The sequence below is a fragment of the Zeus faber genome (genome assembly GCF_960531495.2).
Source record: "Zeus faber genome assembly, chromosome: 11".
In the NCBI taxonomy this organism is placed as follows: domain Eukaryota; kingdom Metazoa; phylum Chordata; class Actinopteri; order Zeiformes; family Zeidae; genus Zeus; species Zeus faber.
The window spans coordinates 23,716,194-23,736,193 of record NC_137205.1 but is presented as its reverse complement, the minus strand read 5'-3'; the positions used below and the strand labels follow the sequence as shown (position 1 = coordinate 23,736,193).

Here is a 20,000-nt window from a genome sequence, read left to right as displayed (position 1 = left end):
GGTGGGAGGTGCAGCCTTGTTGCAGCTCATTTCCAGCCTCCTGATATGATCGGTCAGCTGCTGGTCAATATGGAGGCCGACCCGGCCGCTCACCTCCACCCAACCCCTCCACCTGCACACAACAACAACCGTCAACAGAGAGACACCCATCAAACTCTGTCTCAACCCATAACAGTCTTGGACCCTAAACTTTAGGTATTATTGATGGCGAGGTACTGCGATACTGATCCATTTCAAAGAGTTTTGGCTTGGACGGTTAGTTTGGGATTATTCAGCTGAACATGCTTCTACCCGTGGATGAGATTTCCCACCACCCGTCCTTCTCACCAAAGAGCTTCTGCAGAGCGACCCCCTGAGTTTATCGATGGAGGACGATGGCTTTCCTTAATTTATACACTTATTTCTATACCGGGAAGATTATGGCATCTCTTTATCAAAATCGGTGCGGTTTTCAAAAAACTCAGTGTCACCTTCCCCTATTCAGCGTTGGCAAAGATACAGAACCACAGTCAGCTGCAGCTGTAATATTGTTATGCCTGGCAGGAAACTGGTCAAATTGTTACAGGGTAGGGCAGAAAGTGTAAATGTTCAAAATGGTAAAAAAGACATGTGACAAATAGCAACTCTGTAGCATCGCAAAGTGTAAATGTGGTAAAAAAGTCCCCTCTAGTGTACGGCGAGGAGAGGGAGAGAGCAGGAGAGAGGAAGAGAGAGAGAGCGAGAGAGAGAGAGAGAGAGCGCAACCCATAAACTTGAATTGCACTCTGTTTAGGTACAGTAAAATAATATATATACAGTATATAAATTAGGTTACCTGGGTATTTTTATTTTTTTGTGCCGTATTTGTGCCTGCATTTTAGTTGATTGCACATACTCTATATTTCCTGCTTTCCACTTTGGCAATCAAACGTGTGTTTCCCATGCCAATAGAGCCCTTTGGAACTAGATAGACATACAGACAGACAGACAGACAGACAGACAGACAGACAGACCGATAGACGGACGGACGGACGGACGGACGGATGGATAGATAGACAGATAGATAGATATAGTTATTTAGAACTCTTATAATAAAAAAAAATTCGAATTAATTACTTGAGAATTTAATAATTAAGAATGTTTTATTATTGTTATTGTTATCATCATTATTATTATTATTACTATTATAAATAATAATAATAATAATAATAATAATAATAATAATAATAAGAAGAAGAAGAAGAAGAAGAAGAAGAAGAAGAAGAAGAAGAAGAAGAAGAAGAAGAAGAAGAACAATAATAACAATAATAAGAATAATAAGAATAATAATGGCAATTCACAATAATATACAATTATCCCCAAAATAAAAAATAAACCTCTGTGTCAACACAGAGAGAAAAAGAGCTGGAGAGAGTGAGTGAGAGTTATTTATAGAGAGAATGAAAGAGGGAGAGGGGGGAGAGGGAAGAAAGAGAGAGGGAGATGGAAGAGAGAGAGGGGGAGGAGAGGGGGAAGCGAGAGAGAGAGAGAGAGAGAGGGGAGAGAGGGCGAGGGAAGAGGGAGAGAGGGGGGGAGAGAGGGCGAGAGAGAGAGAGGGGGAGGGAAGAGGGAGAGAGGGGGGAGGGAGGGGGGAAGCGAGAGAGAGGGGGGGTGAAGAGAGAAAGGGGGAGGGGGGGAAGCGAGAGACAGAGAGTGAGGGGGGGTGAGGAGAGAAAGGGGGAGAGACAGGGAGAGAGGGGGGGGCTAAGGAGAGAGAGAGAGAGCAGCTTCAAAGCGTCGCGGTCCTCCCAGTGTGCGCGCACCATCCTCGCACGTCTCTCGCGGGGAAGGATCCCTCGCCACCTCAGCGGGGAGCGGGCGCCACGCGGTGAAGGACGTGAAAATGACGTGGGGATTTGACGTCAGCACCTGACGGATCCTCGGTCCCACCTCCGCGCCACGCGCACCGGGAGCCGCACAACCCGCGCGCGCATTCGCACCCCGAGCCATGCGCTGCGCCGGACCGGGCGCTCCATCCTCCACCTCCGCCTCCGCCACCTCCTTCTCCTCCTCCTCCTCCTCCTCCGTCTCGGGTGAACTTTTTTCCCGCGCCGGGGCGTGAGGTGCGAGGGTGCGGAGGCGAGAGCGCGCGACGCATCCCCCCCCCCCCCCCCCACCACCCACCCACACCCCCAAAAAAAACCATGAAGACCACGCGCAAGTGCCGCGCTCTGCTCTCCGTGGGGCTGAACCTCGTGGCGCTGCTCTTCTCCACCACGGCCTTCATCACCACGTACTGGTGCGAGGGCACCCAGCGCGTGCCCAAGCCCACCTGCAGCCGCCAGCGGCGCCACAACTGCATCGACTACGGCGCCAACGAGACGGACCAGAGCAAGGTGCACTACAGCTGGGAGACCGGCGACGACCGCTTCCTCTTCCGCCGCTTCCACACCGGCATCTGGTACTCCTGCGAGGAGAACATCCACGAGGCAGGTGGGTGGCGCCGGGCGCCTCGCTCTTGTGCGCGTTGAGAGGGTCCCGGTCCCCGGGGGGTCCTCCGAGAGGTTCCGGGGGGGGGGGGGGGGGGGGGGGGTGTCCTGCAGCAAAATAATGAATTTGTTCAACTTTACCCTGAGAGATGTTCGAATAATCATTGTTTTGGTCACCGTAGTCATAGTTTCACTGCAATGCATAGGTATAGAAGTTCGGTAAATCATGTCGAACAATAAAGATCGTCTCGGATGGGGGTTCCAGAGACAAAATCGCATCAAATCAAAAAAAAAAAAAAAAAAAGGCTGAGAATCACTTCATCAGGACCTACTAAATTGATTTGCAATCCAATTCACCATCACACTCCCGAAGTGATTAAACACGTCATGCGTCATGCGTCATCCACTCCACACTGACCCAGTGTGCCAAAAGCCAACACACGAGCGCCCTTCCTTTAGCGTGACATCGGACATGTTTGACACCACTTGTATTTCGGTATTTGGGACGCGTCGCCTGTACTGACCCCCCACCCCCCCTCGGTGTGAGCGCAGCCCCGTCGCCGGGTCGTCGCGTCGAGGTGCCCGCCCACGCACACGGACCGCGGCCGCACCGCGCGCGTCTGTGCGCAATAACGCGCGGAGGGCGAACACGCTGCGGGCAAAAGCGACGTTAAAGTCCAGTTTTGGCGTGTTCGGTTTGGCGGCCGATGGCGTCAAGCCATTCTCACGGGCTGTCGTTTATTCAACTCGTCACGACGATGTGGTGTGTGGAAATGAATTATGGGATGGGGAAATGTCTCTCACGCTTTCAGGTTTGAGACCATGCTTTACGTTACCATGGAGTTCCGTGTGATGAGCCTTGTTCAATTTCTGTATATCAGATGAGATTTTGAAATTCCTAAAAAGCTATCATAACCCTGACATTGTTTAGTGAGTGTCGGGGTCAGGGATTCTTCGACAGCAGCCTCCTTTTGGCGACTGTTATTTTGAAGTCATTCGTGCTTTTTGTTTGCATTACCGGTCAACTATCTTTCCAGCCTAACTCAGTGAATTGTGAAACGATCTGTTAAAGAGGGGACACCTGGTTAGAAACTCAAAGCGAGTTTTATCACCTCCTGGTGTGTGTGTGTGTGTGTGTGTGTGTGTGTGTGTGTGTGTGTGTGTGTGTGTGTGTGTGTGTGTGTGTGTGTGTGTGTGTGTGTGTGTGCGTGCGTGTGAGTGGTCTCGAGAGAGAAACAGATAGAGAGGTGGACGGACGCAGGCAGAAATGCAGACAGAGATATTGGAGGGTTTTCATTTTTACTATTATTATTAGAAGTATTTTTATTTTCATTATTATTATTAGTGGTATTAGTAGAATTTTTATTTGTATTATTATATGATGATGATGATGATGATGAAGATGATAAGCATTATTATTATTATTATTAGTAGTATTTTTATTTTCATTATTATAATAATAATTATTATTATAATTATTATTAATAATAATAATAATAGTAGTAGTAGTATTTTTATTTAAATTATTATTATTATATGATGATGAAGACGATGATGATGATGGTGTTTAATATTATTATTATTATTATTATGATGAACGTATTTGTTAGGATGGTGTGAAGTTTTCATGGCAACAGTATTTATCACAGAATATATATAAATATATATATTTATTTTTTCTTGTGATTAAAATAGAAGTTCCTTACAAAGAAGACTATTGGCTATAACAACAGTATTTTTTGCCTGTAAATATTCCTGGGGTTATTATTAATGAACCATTTACTAGAAGTTCTATTTTGTGTGTCTGGGCAGATTTCACACTTAATGAAGGAGAATGTTTAAAAAATAAATAGAATCAGTTTTTTTTTAAGCTGTAAATGTTTCTTTCTGCACTGAAAACCAGAGCTTTCGTGTAATTTCTTCTTAATCGCACACATTCTTCATCCTGCGGCGTTTAAAGTGGTTGTTTGTTTTCCATCTGTCACCCAACATAGTTTCGAGGTAATTGTTTTTTGCTCGAGTTCCAAAGTTGTGTTTTTTTTGGGATTAAAAACAAGTCCAAAATATGCATGGAGTGCCCACACTAAAGCATGAGAGCCTCACAAACGTCACCAAGTCGCTCGTCACCGTCTCATCGAGTTAAAAGTTTCTTACAGCGATCATTTGTGAAGCATCAAAATCAGTTTTCCACCAGTAAAAATAAAAAATAGTCTTGCTAAACACGTATTGTGAGAAACATTTTGCTTGATGCCACCCACCCCTGTGGTAATGCATCACTCATTACATACTTCTACTTGTGCTTACAGCATTACATTTAGGCGGGCTGGTTTGACCGTCATTTTTGGAGGTGGAGTTTGACCGCGGATCCAAAACGGTGGTGAAGTTGAGTAATTTCATCATCAAAATCAAGAGTTTAACATTTCAAGATCTTAAAAAAAGATCGGAGAAGAAACTGTCCCGTCCGACCCATTCTAACTATTTTCCTCTTGTTTACGATGCAGTTTGCTGACGGCCGCAGCCCATCATTTATTTTTGGTTATGAGCAACTTGCAGTCGAGCGGAGAGCGTCGCTCGTCCTCTGTAAAAACTCTTTGTGAAAACATGTAAAGTCTGACCTTGACGCCGTTTTATTATGTTTTCATCATCATTTAATCCATTTACTGCAACCAAACAATCTCATCGGGTTTATTGTAATGGAACATGTGGAATGAAATGGCTTCTTACGTGCTGGAAGTGCTTGAATTTTGTCCTCAGAAATTCAAGCATGGAATACCTCGAAAATAGCCCCCATTTCTGCTGAAGTGCTTAAAAAGTCGAAAAGTCCTCGAAAAATAGGGAACAATTGAAAACCTTTGATATTCCCCCTGGTTTTGTTATCAAAATCACAACGTAATAAAAAAAGATTCCAGAGTCTATTTTAGGACATAGATGATGCCAGGGAAATGTAAAATTTAACACTTATAATATTAGATAACAATGAGATTAATGATATATAGATATACAGGTTTAATAGATATACTAACGTTCATAATAGACAGAGAGTAAGATTATATTATATTTTAATTTCAAAAGATGACGTTGAAAATTGATTATATTGATTTTGCGTGAAGACCTTGAATATGAAAAAGTGCTTAAAAGGGTGGATGACTGGAAAGTCCTTGAATTTCATTTTGTAATGCCAGAATGAGCCCCATTCATAGCTAGCCTAAAGGTAGGTCTGTCATGATTTAGCAAGATTTATATATATATATATATATATATATATATATATATATATATATATATATTCAGCTTCTGTGGATATTCAGCTTCCGCTTCACCTTTTTCTCGCCACAATTTTGATCAGAAGATGTTTCGGAGAAATTAGACACTGTGTTTTCAAACAATCCGCCATTGCTATTCTAGAGTTCACGCCAGGCGGGCAATCTGATTGGTTCGGTTTGCCGCTTCGCGTCTCATTTGCATTAATTTGACTCGAGCTCAACTTTTTTTTCCTTTCTCCCCCCTCACCGGGTTAAGCGTCTTGCTCGAGGACGCTTCAGTGTGCCGCCAGGAGGAGCCGGGGATCGAACCCACAATCCTCGGATTTTGAGCAGCCGGCGCTACCTCCTGAGGCACCGACCGGCCGTGTGGGTGCAGATACTCCACGCTCTGCTGCTTCCGATACTTTAGGAAAAATTTAAAAAAAAAAAAGGTCTGTTGAAAACCTGATACTCCAAAGGTGGCGTTTCTTCTAAAAGGCAGATGGTTATCAAGTCGCGCTTGACCCGTGGAAGAAGACGAGAGACGGCCTCAGCCGTGTGTGTGTTGACGCCGCTGTTTGCACAAGGAATTGAAGTTAAAGAATGTGTTCCTCCTCGGGGGCCGAGCGTCAGGGGCCAAATTTGCCGTGTTCTCTTTATTTGTTATTTTTATTCTTTCATCCGTCCCTCTGCATCCCTCGCTCCTCGTAACACAGAAATAATTCCTCACGTCGCCCTCTATCTCGGTTAACGCCCCCCCCACCCCCGCTGCTCTGATCCGGTGTCTTTGCGGGGCGTTGATCCGCCTTTGAACTGCTTCTGGTGACGCTGCTCGCGGCGACAGGAGGGTGGACGTCGCACGAGAGAGAATCCGCCTCACGCGCGGCGGAAACCGCAGACGGATCCACGGACACCGAGACGGGACGGAGACGCTCTAATTACCATTCATTAACCTTGGCCGTCGACCGCTTTCTGCGTAGACATTAATCAGTGATGTAACAGTCGCTCTCTCTATTTAGGAATCACCTGGGAGGGGGGAGGGGGTTGGTTTATGGCTGGAGACGGGATGAATGGCCAAGGTCCCTCGTTGAGGTTTCGGCCTATTCGATGTAAACAAAGGCGCTGACAAATGAGCGGGCTGTTTCATAATGATAATGACATCATAAGTCTAATTTTGTCCCAGGCCAGGCAAAACAAATAAATCACTCACTATCTATAATTAATAGGCTCCTCCGACTTTATATGTAACTTTAAGTGCTTTTTACGCAAAAGTTAGGGGGTGCGCAGATACAGAAATAGAATACCGACATCGGAAACCATCCCCAAAACAAAGATCTAAACACTCAGGGTCGTATCAAACATGAGAAATTGTAAAGAAAAGTCACTAGGTTAATTATATATGAATTATTTTGTGCTAAATATTTAAGTAGTCTTGATATGATTTACAATATCACAATATGAGGTCCTAATAGATAGTTAAGGAAGGTATTTTTGCGCGGGCAATTTTTTTTTGTTTTTTTTTTAAGTTGTGTAGTCTATCTAAAAATAGAACACTAGATTAAGGGCTAAGATTTAAGATTCAAGATTCGAGACTTGGTGAGAAAAAAAATGGTCGTCGTAAGGGGATTTAGCCACTTCTTGGCTTTCTTAGATTGTTACGTCACTACAATCTGGGCAGAGACGTCGAGCGGACGTATGTAAGCAGCTAAAAATCACTATTGTGAGGTCTGATGATGTTTGGTCGTCAGGAGGTCAGAGGGGGTTCACGCCCGTGACCAGGAGGCCAAATCTAAAATCTGTGATATTGTTCCCAGTCGGAAGAACAGCCTATAGCCAGAAAGTCCAGTGGAAGTTTCAGGTTTCAACAATGATCTTGGTTAATTTATGAATGGAAGCTTCCGAACCCAATTCCTTTGAAAGATTTCCAGATTTTAAACAGCTAATGAGTGGCTTGGGGACTAGTCACCTCGAAGTTCAAGGGATTTACTTTTTTACATTATTCTACCCCTTATAGGCCTACTTGTGTTTAATTCATCCTCCATTTTTTATCTTTGCAAGGTTTCTGTGTCTAGTGCTAGAGCTGCTACACTCAGTGACTCAGAACGGATGTGAACCCATAAGCACAAAACAAAAACCATCAGGTAAGAAGTCAAAGTCCGCAAGGTTTTCCAAAAATCTGTCAGGGGTCAAATCCAGGAGATCAGTCAGAGAAGGCAAACTTATCCGGCAGGGAACGAGCAGAGAAGCAGGGTACTGGGGATCAGGCAGAGGTTTGGACAGGAATCAGGAGGTAGACACTGGTAAACACTGGGAGATCAGAACTGAGTCATGACAGAACCACACCCCCAGGCTGATCTGGATGGTCATTGTGATAGTCCTGGATGGCACGTGTAGGGACCCACAACCTCTCCTCAGGTCTGTGTCCCTCCCAATTGACCCAATACTGGAGACCGCTTCCTCTGCCCCGGGACCTCAGCAGGCGACTGACCATATAAGCTGGAGATCCATTGATGATCTGAGTGGGCGGTGGGGGTCTGGAGGAATGCTTAAGTGGCTTGAGTCGAGAGATGTGGAAGGTGGGATGGATGCAGAGAGACCAGGGAAGATGCAGGCGAACAGCTGTTGAGTTGATGATCTTGGCTAGCAGGAATGCTCCTTCAAAGAATTGGGCCAGCTTTCTGGACTCAACCTGAAGGGCTATGTCCTGCATAGAGAGCCAGACCTTTCCCAAAGTGTAGGTGTGAGCCGGGGTGCGGAGACGGTTGCCGTCGCTCAGATAGAGGTCAGAGGTGCGTAGTAGAGTGGCACCGGCAGATGCTAGAAGATGGGTGGTTAGAGAGTCCCTTACCTTTGGCTCCACCTCCTGGGTAACTACGCCGACTATGCAGGATGCAAAGTCAAATTGATTAAATACAGCGCCAACCCTGCCTTTCTGCAACTAAGCCGCTTGGCTAATCGGATGTATTCAAGGTTGTTACGATCAGTCCAGACAATAAACAGTTTCCCTGCTCCCTTCAACCACTCTCAACCAGTCCACTCCTCCAACTCCATCATGACTGCCAACGGCTTCCGGTTTTCAATGTCGCAATTGTGCTCTTCAGGGTATAACTTGCGAGAGAAGGCACAGAGGTGAAGTTTTTGGTCGACAGCAGCTTCCTGGGAGAGTACGGCCCCTACGCTTAAACCTGAGGCATCCACCTCCTCCACAAACTGACTGAGGGGTCAGGCAGGTTGAGAATGGGTGACGAGGTGAACCGTCTCTTTAACTCACCGAAAGGCCTTGTCCGCAGCAGGTGTCCAGAGGAAAGGAGAAATTTGGGAGGGCAATTTAGTGATCGGTTCCGCCACCATGCTATAGTTCCGGATGAATCTTCTTTAGAGTTTGGCAAACCCCAAGAACTGCTGCAACTTCATCCTGGAGGCCGGTACAGGCCAGTCAGTGACCGCCTGAACCTTGGCTGGGTCCATGTGCACGTTCCCTTCAGCAACCACAAAGCCCAAGAAGGAGGGCCTTGGGCACATGGAATTCGCAATTCTCATGGGTTCGGCTGAATCACGAAGGAGGATCTGACAAGGAAGGCGGAGGCAATGCTGGTGGTCATGGTAGACCTCAGGAATGACTGGCCAGCGCCCTCTCGCGCCTCCACTCCAGGAGCCATCGATAAGTCGATACGGATGGCCGCAGCGATGAGAGCGTATGGAATTGCCGGTGAGACCAGAGCCACCAGCTCGTCCTAGACGACATCAGAAAGCCCGTGGTAAAAGGGGTCAGCCAGGGATGAGGAATTCCAATGGCCCTCTGCTGCGAGGGCCCGAAACTCAATGGAATAGTTGATAGCTCGCCGACCCCCTGGACCAGGTTTAAATGTCCATGGGTAGCCTCACGGCCAGGTGTAGTGTGGTTGAAAAACCCTCCAGAGACCATCAGAGAAGGCTGTCACCAAAGAACAGAGGTCCGACCGCTAGGACTGGATGCGGTCACAGGAGACCTTCCCGAACGTTTCATCATGGCTTGCAGAGGATCCCTAGAGAGCCGGATGTGAACCCATAAGCACGACAAAAAAATAATCAGAAGAAGTCGAAGTCCACAAAGTTTTTTCAAAAAAATACAGGAGGGGGGGTCAAAACCAGGAGATCAGTCGGAGAAGGCAAACTTATCTGGAAGGGAACAGGCAGAGAAGCAGGGTCAAGGGGATCAGGCAGAGGTTTGGACAGGAATCAGGAATCGGGACGTAGTTGTGGGAGTAGCTCAGCGGAATGCAAGACACAATCTGAGAGAGAACAAAGGGAAGTGGACTGGTATTTATACTGAGGGACTAATGAGGGAATGAGCTGCAGGCGATAGAAACCAGGCGAAAGGGAAGGGAGCGACAGCAAAGCAAAAGGGAGTGGGTGGATCTGAAATGACATGGAGATCAGTGACATGCCATGAGGATATGACCAGATGAAAAGAAATACACTGTAAATACTGGGAGATCAGAGAGGATTCACGACAAGATTAAACATTTCTTTGAGTCATCTTTGCTTAGTAAAGTTTCAATCAAAATATTCTTTGTTTCAGTTTAAAATGTGAGTGATAGTCATGTTCCCCTTTATCCTTGAATATACAGTGTAGTAGCTATGGCTATTGCATTTAGCATGATCAGTTATGCAATGCTGCCTAATGAAGTCAAGATATACCAGTATTTATTGAACAAAATTATAGGATAATCAGGATTTTTTCTTTTGTCCATTTTATCATCCATATGACGGCTCTGCATGACTACAGTAAATCGATCATTATAATGCATTGTTTGAATTTTTACCTGTCTCGTCGAAAATCACTATTTCAGGCAATGTAACATCCAAAACCACTCAAACAGAGAAAGTTACTGTGCTCAGCACAAATGTAATTTGAAGTGCTGCACAACTTTGCATTGCATAGTTTACAAGGGAAAGAGGAGCTTGAGAAATCCATTCAAATTTTGTGAAAGTTTGTCAACTCGGAAGGTAATTGCAACACTAAATAACCATCACAATGCTAATAGAATCCCTATAAATATTGAATATTGTGGCATGGCGGTATTCAATAGAAAAGAACCGCCAATCCCTGTCTGTAGCACTTAGTCACAGAGAATATCATTGGATGAACTTGGATATGAAAGGACAGGAGAAAATGGAGAAAATGACATTTATAAGTAATAGCAACGCCGCACCGGGTGAGTGGAGTATCGAACATCAGATACGAAAACAACCGTTGCAGTGATGAGACCATCTCTGTTTTAGGTAGAAAACATTTATATTCATTACAGGTGCAGTTAGCCCTGAATGACACCGCTGAGCTGATTAAACACACCGCAGGCCCGCTCGCCCAAAGGAGGAGAGGGCAAGAGAGAGAGAGAGAGAGAGAGAGAGAGAGAGAGAGGACGGGACAGGGCGGATAGAAAGAGCGAGCGACAGAGAGGGAGTCATGGAGAGAAAGAATGGCTGGGGAATGTGAAGAGAGGGAATAAAATAAAGAGAAATAGAGAGAGAGATTGATAGTGTGAGAAGGAGAGGGAGAGGGAGAAGAAATGGTGGTTGAGTATATTTGGTGATGAGATTGGTTTTGGATCAGCAGTCCGTTCCATTGCAGAAGGAGAGAACGGCAGAATGAGAGAATGAGAGATTAAGAGATTGAGAGAATGAGAGTGCTGTTCTGTGAGAAGGGAGATCCGAACCGAATGATCCACTAGTAAAGAGAGTAAAGACAAATTCTAAAAACAACTATATGTACCATTAAAAATCATATATGTAATTAAAGTGCAGGTATTGATGGAAATTAATAGATAGATAGATAGATAGATAGATAGATAGATAGATAGATAGATGGATAGATAGATAGATCTGGTACATATATCTGTGGCAGCTCACATCCAGACAATAGTCAGACAAACAAACAATAGAATATGAATATGACAATATGAATATGAAAAAGAAAGTGGCAACATCTGAAGGAGAGTTAAAATATACAACAGAAACTCACAGTCAACCGAAAACAATAAAAACAAGAGAATAAACAGCATTGCAGGATAATGGAAAGTAAGCCTGAACAATTAAAGCAGTATAAACAGAATGAAGAATAAACCTGGAGAAAATTCAACAGTAAAAAGCCAAGTTCACCCCTGAATTAATTCTTTGTGAATAACTGGTCGTGAATAATTGTTGAAATGTGGGTCAAATGAACAACCAAACAACTTTTAATACTCCTATAATCCTCGCCTCCAGCACTGGCAGCATTTCATGGAAAAATGTCTATTTTCAACATTCGAGTCCGAGGTGTGAAGTACAGTAAATAAGCAGAATTATCAGATCATCAAAGAAAGAAATGAACAAATGACCCCTTTAAACACACCATCAGTATCCTCTCGACTTGGTCTTGGCGGTTGGATTCGGAGCAACAGCAGTGCCGGCGGCCGTCGTGATTACTTCCGCAACAGGTGTTTTGGGGTCCCGGGAGAGCGAGGCAGGGAAGGAGAGACGGGCACAGATGGCGCCGCGAGTCGAGTCAGAAGGTCGCACGGACACTTTAGATCCCTTTTCTGACGGACAACCCTTGAGAATGATCTTTTATTTATTTATTTAGCGGCGTTTGAGTTTGGCGGCGGCCCGGGCTCCGCCGCTCACCGCTCCCGGGGGAAGGTGAACAGAAAAACATAGGCGTGGTTCATGAGCTGGAAATATTGGAGTGACGAGCTCGAATCCCCCTCAGCCGGACGGTAGAGCCCAACTGGGGTGGGGGCAGGGGAGGTGGAGGGGGCTCAGCGGCGACGCAGCACGCAAAGCAGGCGGCAAAGCAGGCAGAGCAAGAGGGACTGCTTAAGGGCCGCTCACAGTAAATAGTAGTAAGAGCGCGGAAGAGCGTGGCGCGGTCAAGTTGTCTGACTCAAACCAGCTCCGCAAAGCCGCACCTTTTTATATTCACGTCCCAATGAGCGACTATCTCTCCGTTCTTTCTTTCTTCCCTTAGGGGAAAAAAAAAAAAAAACATCAATCACAGTTATCTCCTCTCGTCTTTAAGCTAAACGGGATGACGTTACTCTCCGCGGCCCCTGAAGTCCCGAGGCGCGAACGCCACCGGAGCGAAACGACCCCCCACCCCAAAAAAAGGTGTGGGCTCTCCGAAAGGAAAAGCTTCTCCTTTCAAAGCTTTGTCAGCAGCGAGAGACAAACTCTCTGGCCACGCAGTAGGGAAGAGAGACACACTTGAACTTTGCCGGATGCCTTTGTACTGTGTCCCCGGGTGTGAGCCCTTGACAAATGCCCCGGCATGCAAAGCACCGCTGCCATTTGGCTTTCAATTCCAATCACAATCCCGGTTACAGTCCAGCCTTGCCGGCGTGGCGTCCCTAACACAGTGCAAACGTATAATCAAGACGTCCATTTTTTCATCAACCATTTTTTTGGGGGCTTGTTTCCAGCCTCGCTCTCCTCAATAGGAAACGCCTGATTAGATTGGATGTTTGTTTTTTTTTGGGGGGGGGGGTTTCTCGCATTTGCATAAAGTGGACTTTGGGATGCGCGGCACGGGCGTGAAAAAAGAAAAAAACCCAACGGGAGGCTCGCAACACGAAGCGCACGTAAGCCCCGCGGGACGAGACGCCCGCCTTCAGCTTGAGCTCCCATTGTAAGCCGTTACTTGTGGTGAAAAAGAAAAAAGACAAATAGACAATGGGAAAATACGTCAAAAGCAAGGCCTGGTCGTATCACAAAAATGTTTCCATTACATCGGGATCCTCTCATCCCTATTCCGCTCTGTCATCATCAATCGCACGGAGGCGGAATGACCCGAACGCCCGTAATAACGCCGGAGTAGGGTTTGGCAATTTTCAAATGGAGAGTGTCTCATTTTAGATCTCGTAATGTTTGCTGTTCGGGGGCGGGTCGATCAATATCCAATCTATCAGCGCCGATCACTCCCCAATGCGGCGGGGAGTAGTTTTTCTGTCGATCACGTAATGAAAGCACATAGAGATCACAGGGCTTTTTCCATTTACAGCGTGTTTGCTGCATTTCGCCCTCACACGCTGGCGTGCCATCTTATCCAGCACCGTCCACTGACGGTTGCTAAGTCCAGGATTTTGGAAAAACTGGTTTAAAATTTTTTAAAACCGGTTCCAACGAGGCCGAATTGCTGCCCACCGAGTTGCAGTGGTTATCGTGGGGCGGTTTCACAGACCGGGGTTTAATTTAAAGCGGGACTCAATTAATCCCACTTGAATGAATCCAGAATTTAAAAACGACTTTCTAAGACGTGTTGTTACTTAAGAAGAACTGGTTCTAGACTAGGAGCTCCCAGACGAAGGCGATGGAGTACGAGTCAGCTCCTTCTGTCCGGTGAGTCCAGATCATCCATTTTTTTCTATGGTCAAGAGGCCACGCCCATTAATCCAAGGATGACCCTGCCTCTGGCCAGGTTTAATTCAAGCCTTCTCTTAGACCCAGATCAGCTGTAATCGTCCTTCCGGAAAATCATCGTACTAGGGCGGGTGGGAGACTATTTTAAACCGGGACCGAAGAACGGCCGTTTAAGTGAGTCCAGACTAAAAGTGCGATATTAGTCTAAAATGAGGCGTCGTCTGCAGCGGTGAAACCGCCCCTGGATGTTTTCAGGGGAACAGTCTGGACAAAAATTGCGACGGCGTTTGCCCAACGCGGACAGACGGCAAAAAGACTCAGCGGTCGCAGGTCGAGGTTCACGGACTCGAAACGGCGCCGCTGCGACAGAGCCTCCGCAAGAAAACACGGCTCATCGTTAGCTTCACGACGCCGGGATTCAAGGCGGGCCTGCAATCTGGAAACGGCTGTTATCCTCAACCCGGCGCGCGGAGCAGGAAACCGGTCACCGGCGAGCGGTGAGGGAAAAAAAAAAAGAAAGAAAATGGTGACGCGCCAGAATCCCCTTTCTTCCTCCATGCGGCGGGTCGACGTTGGGAGGAAACTTATAAAAAAGCGTTCCTTCCCACCCACGGTGTCCACTTCCCAGCTGTTCACCGTGGGGGGCCGGCGGTGGTGTGGGCCGCACGCGGTACAGGCCGTCTGGCGGCAGTCAGGGGCTCCGGTAATCACTCTGCAGGTTGGTTCATCGCAGCCGAGCGCCGGGGGGAAGGACGCCTCCTTCATCCCAACCGAGAACCGGAGGCTGCAACGCACCGCCCGGGAGGCCGAGGCGGCTCCTGTCCCTACTGAGGTCCTCCATATCCATACAGGGCTAATGTACTATATGGATGTAGAAACTATATTTATGGCGTTTTCTGTTCTGTCACAGTACAAGCGGATAGTTTGATCCCGTATTGGTCGGAGAGTTTCGACAGTAATTCTTCAATTAATGTGAACGCGTTATTTTCTCGTGTCTCGTGTGCCGCAGCCATCGTCGTGGTAAAAACTGAATAAACTTTTTCCCCTGTCGTTGCTTTATTTCCACGTCAAACTGATGAAGACGAGGCGAGGGGTGAGATGAGAGTGAAAGCTCATTACACGTCACCTGAGTTTGCCAAAAAATTGAAATCACTTAATGTCAAATTGTTAAAATGGCTGAAGGGGGACACCCCACCCCCCCACCCCCGGGTGGTGTTTGTGGGTAACGTGACAACGTTGGACGTCACACTGGTGGTGTTGTCTTGTCTCCCGTGCCTCCGGAGGAACGCTAACACGCCTTGTTCTCCACCCTTCCTCCTCTCTCTCTCCTTTTCATCCCCACATTCGTTTTCCTCCTGACCCCCACCCCACCCCCTTCTCCTTTTTTCTTAATAATCACCTCATCCACTCTACCTCTCCGCCTGTCACCCCATCCCGGTTTACCTTGTTACTGCTACACCCTCCCCCCCCTCCCGTTCTCATTAATCCCTCGCTTTTTTCATTCACACCTAATTTCTTTGCCTCTCTCTTTCTCTCTTTCCCCCTGTTCCGCCACTTTTTTCCTTTTCCGTCTCAATCTGTCAAATTGTCCTTATTTCACCCCCCCCCACCTCTCTCTCTCTCTCTCTCTCTCTCTCTCTCTCTCAGGTGAGAAGTGTAGGAGTTTCATTGATCTGGCTCCAGCCTCAGAGAGAGGTGAGTAATGGCCGTGGTTTCGGCGCCGTCGCTCCCTCACAGCTCCCTGCACCTGTTTCCCTCGCCCCCGCGGGACGGGAAAACAGGCCAAACGTCGCAAATAACCCGTCTGTTGGCGCCTCCACCCGTCGCCCCGCACCGCTCTGCCCGGAGCTGGGATGCCGCGGGTGGAGGTCTGGGGTGGTTAAGCCGCACACTGAGACAAACTGGTTGGAGCTCCGTCTCGTGTAGTTCATTCAGGGTTCAGGACCCTGACGATATATATATATATACTGTATATACTGTATATATGTATAAAGAAATATATATATGCATAAAAAATATATATTTATTTATATATATGTATAAAAAATATATATATGTATTAAAAAAAAAAATATATATATATATACACTTAAAAATTGCTTATAACCAGGCAGCATAAATTGACGGCAGTCATTTGACATAAACGTGGGCTTTGTTTCGTTTTGATAGGGAATAATTTTACTGTGATCAGATTCAAGATTATTTGTCACATACATATATTGTACATACATATATTCATATATGTAGTGAAATGACATTGCAACGCAGCCGGAGATTATTCACAATAAGACGCAGGATGCACGATAAGATAAGATATCTTATCTAGTACTACTGTATTGTGTACTATTGTGAGTACTAAAGTGAGTTTGAGCAAATTGCAGAACAAGAGTGAACTATTACTGTGTGTGTGTGTATGTGTGTGTGTGTGTGTGTGTGTGTGTGTGTGTGTGTGTGTGTGTGTGTGTGTGCGTGCGTGTGCGTGTGCGTGTGTGCGCACGTGCGTGTGTGTGTATATGTGTTTGTGTGTGTGTGTGTGTGTGTGTGTGTGTGCGTGCGTGTGCGTGTGTGCGCACGTGCGTGTGTGTGTATATGTGTTTGTGCGTGTGTGTGTGTGTGTGTGTGTGTGCGTGCGTGTGCGTGTGTGCGCACGTGCGTGTGTGTATATGTGTTTGTGCGTGCGTGTGTGCGTGTGCGCGTGCGCGCGTATGTACATGTGTTTGTGCGTGTGTGAACATGTGTCTGTGTGTGTGTGGGACGAGGCCTTTGTTAGTCAAGTCGTTGCTTTGTCTCGTGAGCTCTTGAGTTAACTTAGTTGTTTTTCACCAAACCACTCAAATCATTGATTATTCTCGCAGCTCTTCTCCGAAATTAGTGGATTTTCTTCTGATATGGAACTCTATTGAAACCCGGATTTCAAACAGACTTCTCGCTAGTGAGCCATGTTCAAAAACCCCGTAGCAGATTACACCAGATTCGGAATATTAAAGAAGATTGACATAAATGAGCCTTACACCTCCGTGCTTTAATGGGCCGATTCAGTTAAGCAGCCAAACTCACCGGCTCGCCCTGTTTTGCCCATTTCTGTGTCGCCGCTCTCCCTCCACCTCCTCCTCCTCATCTCTTTCCCTCCTGCCTCCACCTGTTGGGCTCCACTCTTCTATCTGCTCCTCAAGGTCATTACTTCCGTTTATCCAAGCTCCCTCATCAGAGCACGAGTTAAACAATGACCATCAGCTTTTTTCAACTTTTTTGAGTGACTGAGAAAGTGTCCCTGTTACGCACGGGGCTGTTTTCATTTGCTTCGTTTTGATCTGAGCTGAGCTCAGACCCCACCCTCCGCTGCGGAACTGGATTCGCAGCGTAATGGTACGGGCCACTTTAGGGGTGCCTGAAATCGCGTTACAAGATTCTTCCAGGCATGAATATGGAAATATATTGTAATGTTTACGGTTACTGGTAGGAAGAATATGTTTGACCCCCCCCCCCACCTGTTGTTTTTACCTCTTTTGAGATAAAAATCTTAATTAAGGGGGTCAGACCCCCTCAATCTTCCCCGTAATTCAAACCATGTCCCTTAGTACAGCGATGGATCCCTACATATCCCTACATTTACTCAAACCTTGCACAGGAATAATGGCAAGCAGAGCTGAGATTATCAACTCAAAAGATAAGTAATAGAATGAAGCTCATTAAATAAAAAGTAATTTTAAGAGTTATTAATATTCAGTCATAGCCCCCCTTCCTCCCCAGCGGCTGGCAGCCCTGTTCTCCAGGGACTCGGCCCTTGGCCCTACATTTCGACAGAAGCTTCAGTCTCAAATAACCCAAGTCCTGAAATGTCAAGCGAGGACTTGCCCTCTCTGGATCCCCGATCCGCACACCCTGGAAGCGCGTCTCCCTCCGTGCGCCGAGCTCCCGCTTTCTTTCGGGCGGAGGCCGACGAAGCCTTTCGCCAGGGAATGGGTTGAAGCTTGCACGCGTCCCCGCGTCCGGGGCCTCGGTAAAGAATGACCCTCTTCCCCTCCGTGGGCGTCCTCCGTGGGCGTCCTCCGTGGGCGTCCTCCGTGGGCGTCCAGCGGGCGGATGGAATGACGCCTCCCCCCTCCTCCCTCTTCCCACCTCCCTCCTCCCTCCCCCATCCACCTCTCTTTCTCTCAGGATTCAGTGTACGCTTGCACTAAAACTAATAATAGAAACAAAAAGTGCAAAACACCGGAACGGCGGGGGAGCTGCTTATGAACAGGTGCTCTTTGAGTTGAGTTCCATCAATAGTTAAAGACGGTCTTTGGACAAGTTTTCTCAGTCGCTACCTTCCCTTTGTGGCTACCTGATTCTTTTCGCCGCATGGTTTCACAGCTATTCTAAATTGAATTATGGATGACTTAATAAAGGCTTTTTAAGGAAACCAGGCACAGCCAGTGCCTGGCAGCACTTTTTGCTTAATCGTCAGCCGTTCATGTCTTTCGGGGTTACCGGTACATGCAAAATTCATATACAGTATATATAAAAAATCCCCTCCCAAACCCTGTAAGAGTAGCCCACTTTTTTGTGTTGCAATTTTACCAATAGTAAAGTAGTCAAATTTTTTCAAACTTAGCCACTATGTTATATTCTATTACATTTTGTTTCATATATTATATTATATTATATTATAATATATTATACACAGACCTTCAGTGAAAGTTGATAAAGTGGATTTACTACTTTACCAACTTTTTATCATTTGTTTTTATGTGGACTGCGTCAAACTTTTTAACACTCAACTTAGTTAGATCCGATACGAAAGTCTTATACTTAACAATTTCGCAGGAATCTGTTTGCTGCGCCTGGTAACCGTAGCAACAGAGTTAAACCCATGACATCAAGCTAGCGTTGTGTAACTCGTTAAATGAACAAAAAACGCTCGAGATTGACTTGATATCATATTTCTATTGGAGGAAGGAAAGTATTAGTAATTCTGGGACAAATAATTTTATTTCATTTCAACTTTACAACTTCACAAATGTTATTTTAATTGATAATAATGACGATAATAGCAATAAAAATAACAATAATAATAATGCACTTTTTTTATAAAGCACTTTTCTCAGAACTCAAAGCAGTGCACAATCAAATAAAATACATAATAAAAACAACCCATTAGAGGTCAACAACAAAATCTCGAAAACAATGACAACTTATACAATCAACTAAAAGTAAAAGCAATTTGGGCGGATATAAAATAATCCATAAAAATACAGGATACAAGTTTGAAAAGTAAAAAAATATATATACATATATTAAATAAATAAAATAAACACTTTATTGTATTATATTATTTCTCTATTGCACATCTATTTTTTGTCACTTTTTTTAAATGAGTGTTATGTTACCAAGCGTCCCTTACATTTCTCTCCTGGTGGTTGCGTTTGGGTGAGTCAACCTCGACCCTGGTAGTCGTTGTGGCAGGGTGGAGTCACAGCGTTCCCTCAACCCCGCGAGGAGCATCCACCTCCTTCTCTCCGTCGCCTGCAGATGCTTCCGACTCCCTTCTCACTTTGAAACGCTGCGACGAAACCTCTTTGAAGTGCACTTTGTTTCGTGCGAGGGCCGGCCGCACAGGATGTGAAGGTGCAAAGATGAAGGGACTCAAAGGCTCCAACATCCCCCACCTTCATCTCTCCATTCAGCTTGATGCGCGGCCTCCTTAAACATTTAAATATTTTTCTTTGTTTTTCTTTTTTTTTTCCCCATGTTGACTGGATCGCGAGTGGACCGATTGATTCAACTTATTTGATGAGGTGGAAACTAATTGGAAATGCTGAAAATGGATGTTCGGAATTTAAATGGACGATTAGAAATTGCTGGAAATACTTCATACGGATGGAAAGGATCATCTAGTCTCACAATTGATATGACAAACAGTTTGTTTCTATGGCGGTTTATGGTGAAATAA

General features: G+C 45.9%; 1 protein-coding gene across 1 annotated transcript in view; it reads left to right on the top strand.

Annotated features, from left to right (window-relative positions):
• Positions 1-2,162: 2,162 nt before the first annotated feature.
• gsg1l (gsg1-like) overlaps positions 2,163-20,000 on the top strand; it is a gene marked incomplete at both ends in the record, with an annotated part of 24,237 nt that continues 6,399 nt past the window's right edge. The window contains 2 exons of the mRNA XM_080010240.1: positions 2,163-2,451; positions 15,713-15,760. Of these exons, the coding sequence (XP_079866366.1) occupies positions 2,163-2,451; positions 15,713-15,760 (337 nt within the window). The remainder of the gene's footprint in view (positions 2,452-15,712; positions 15,761-20,000) is intronic.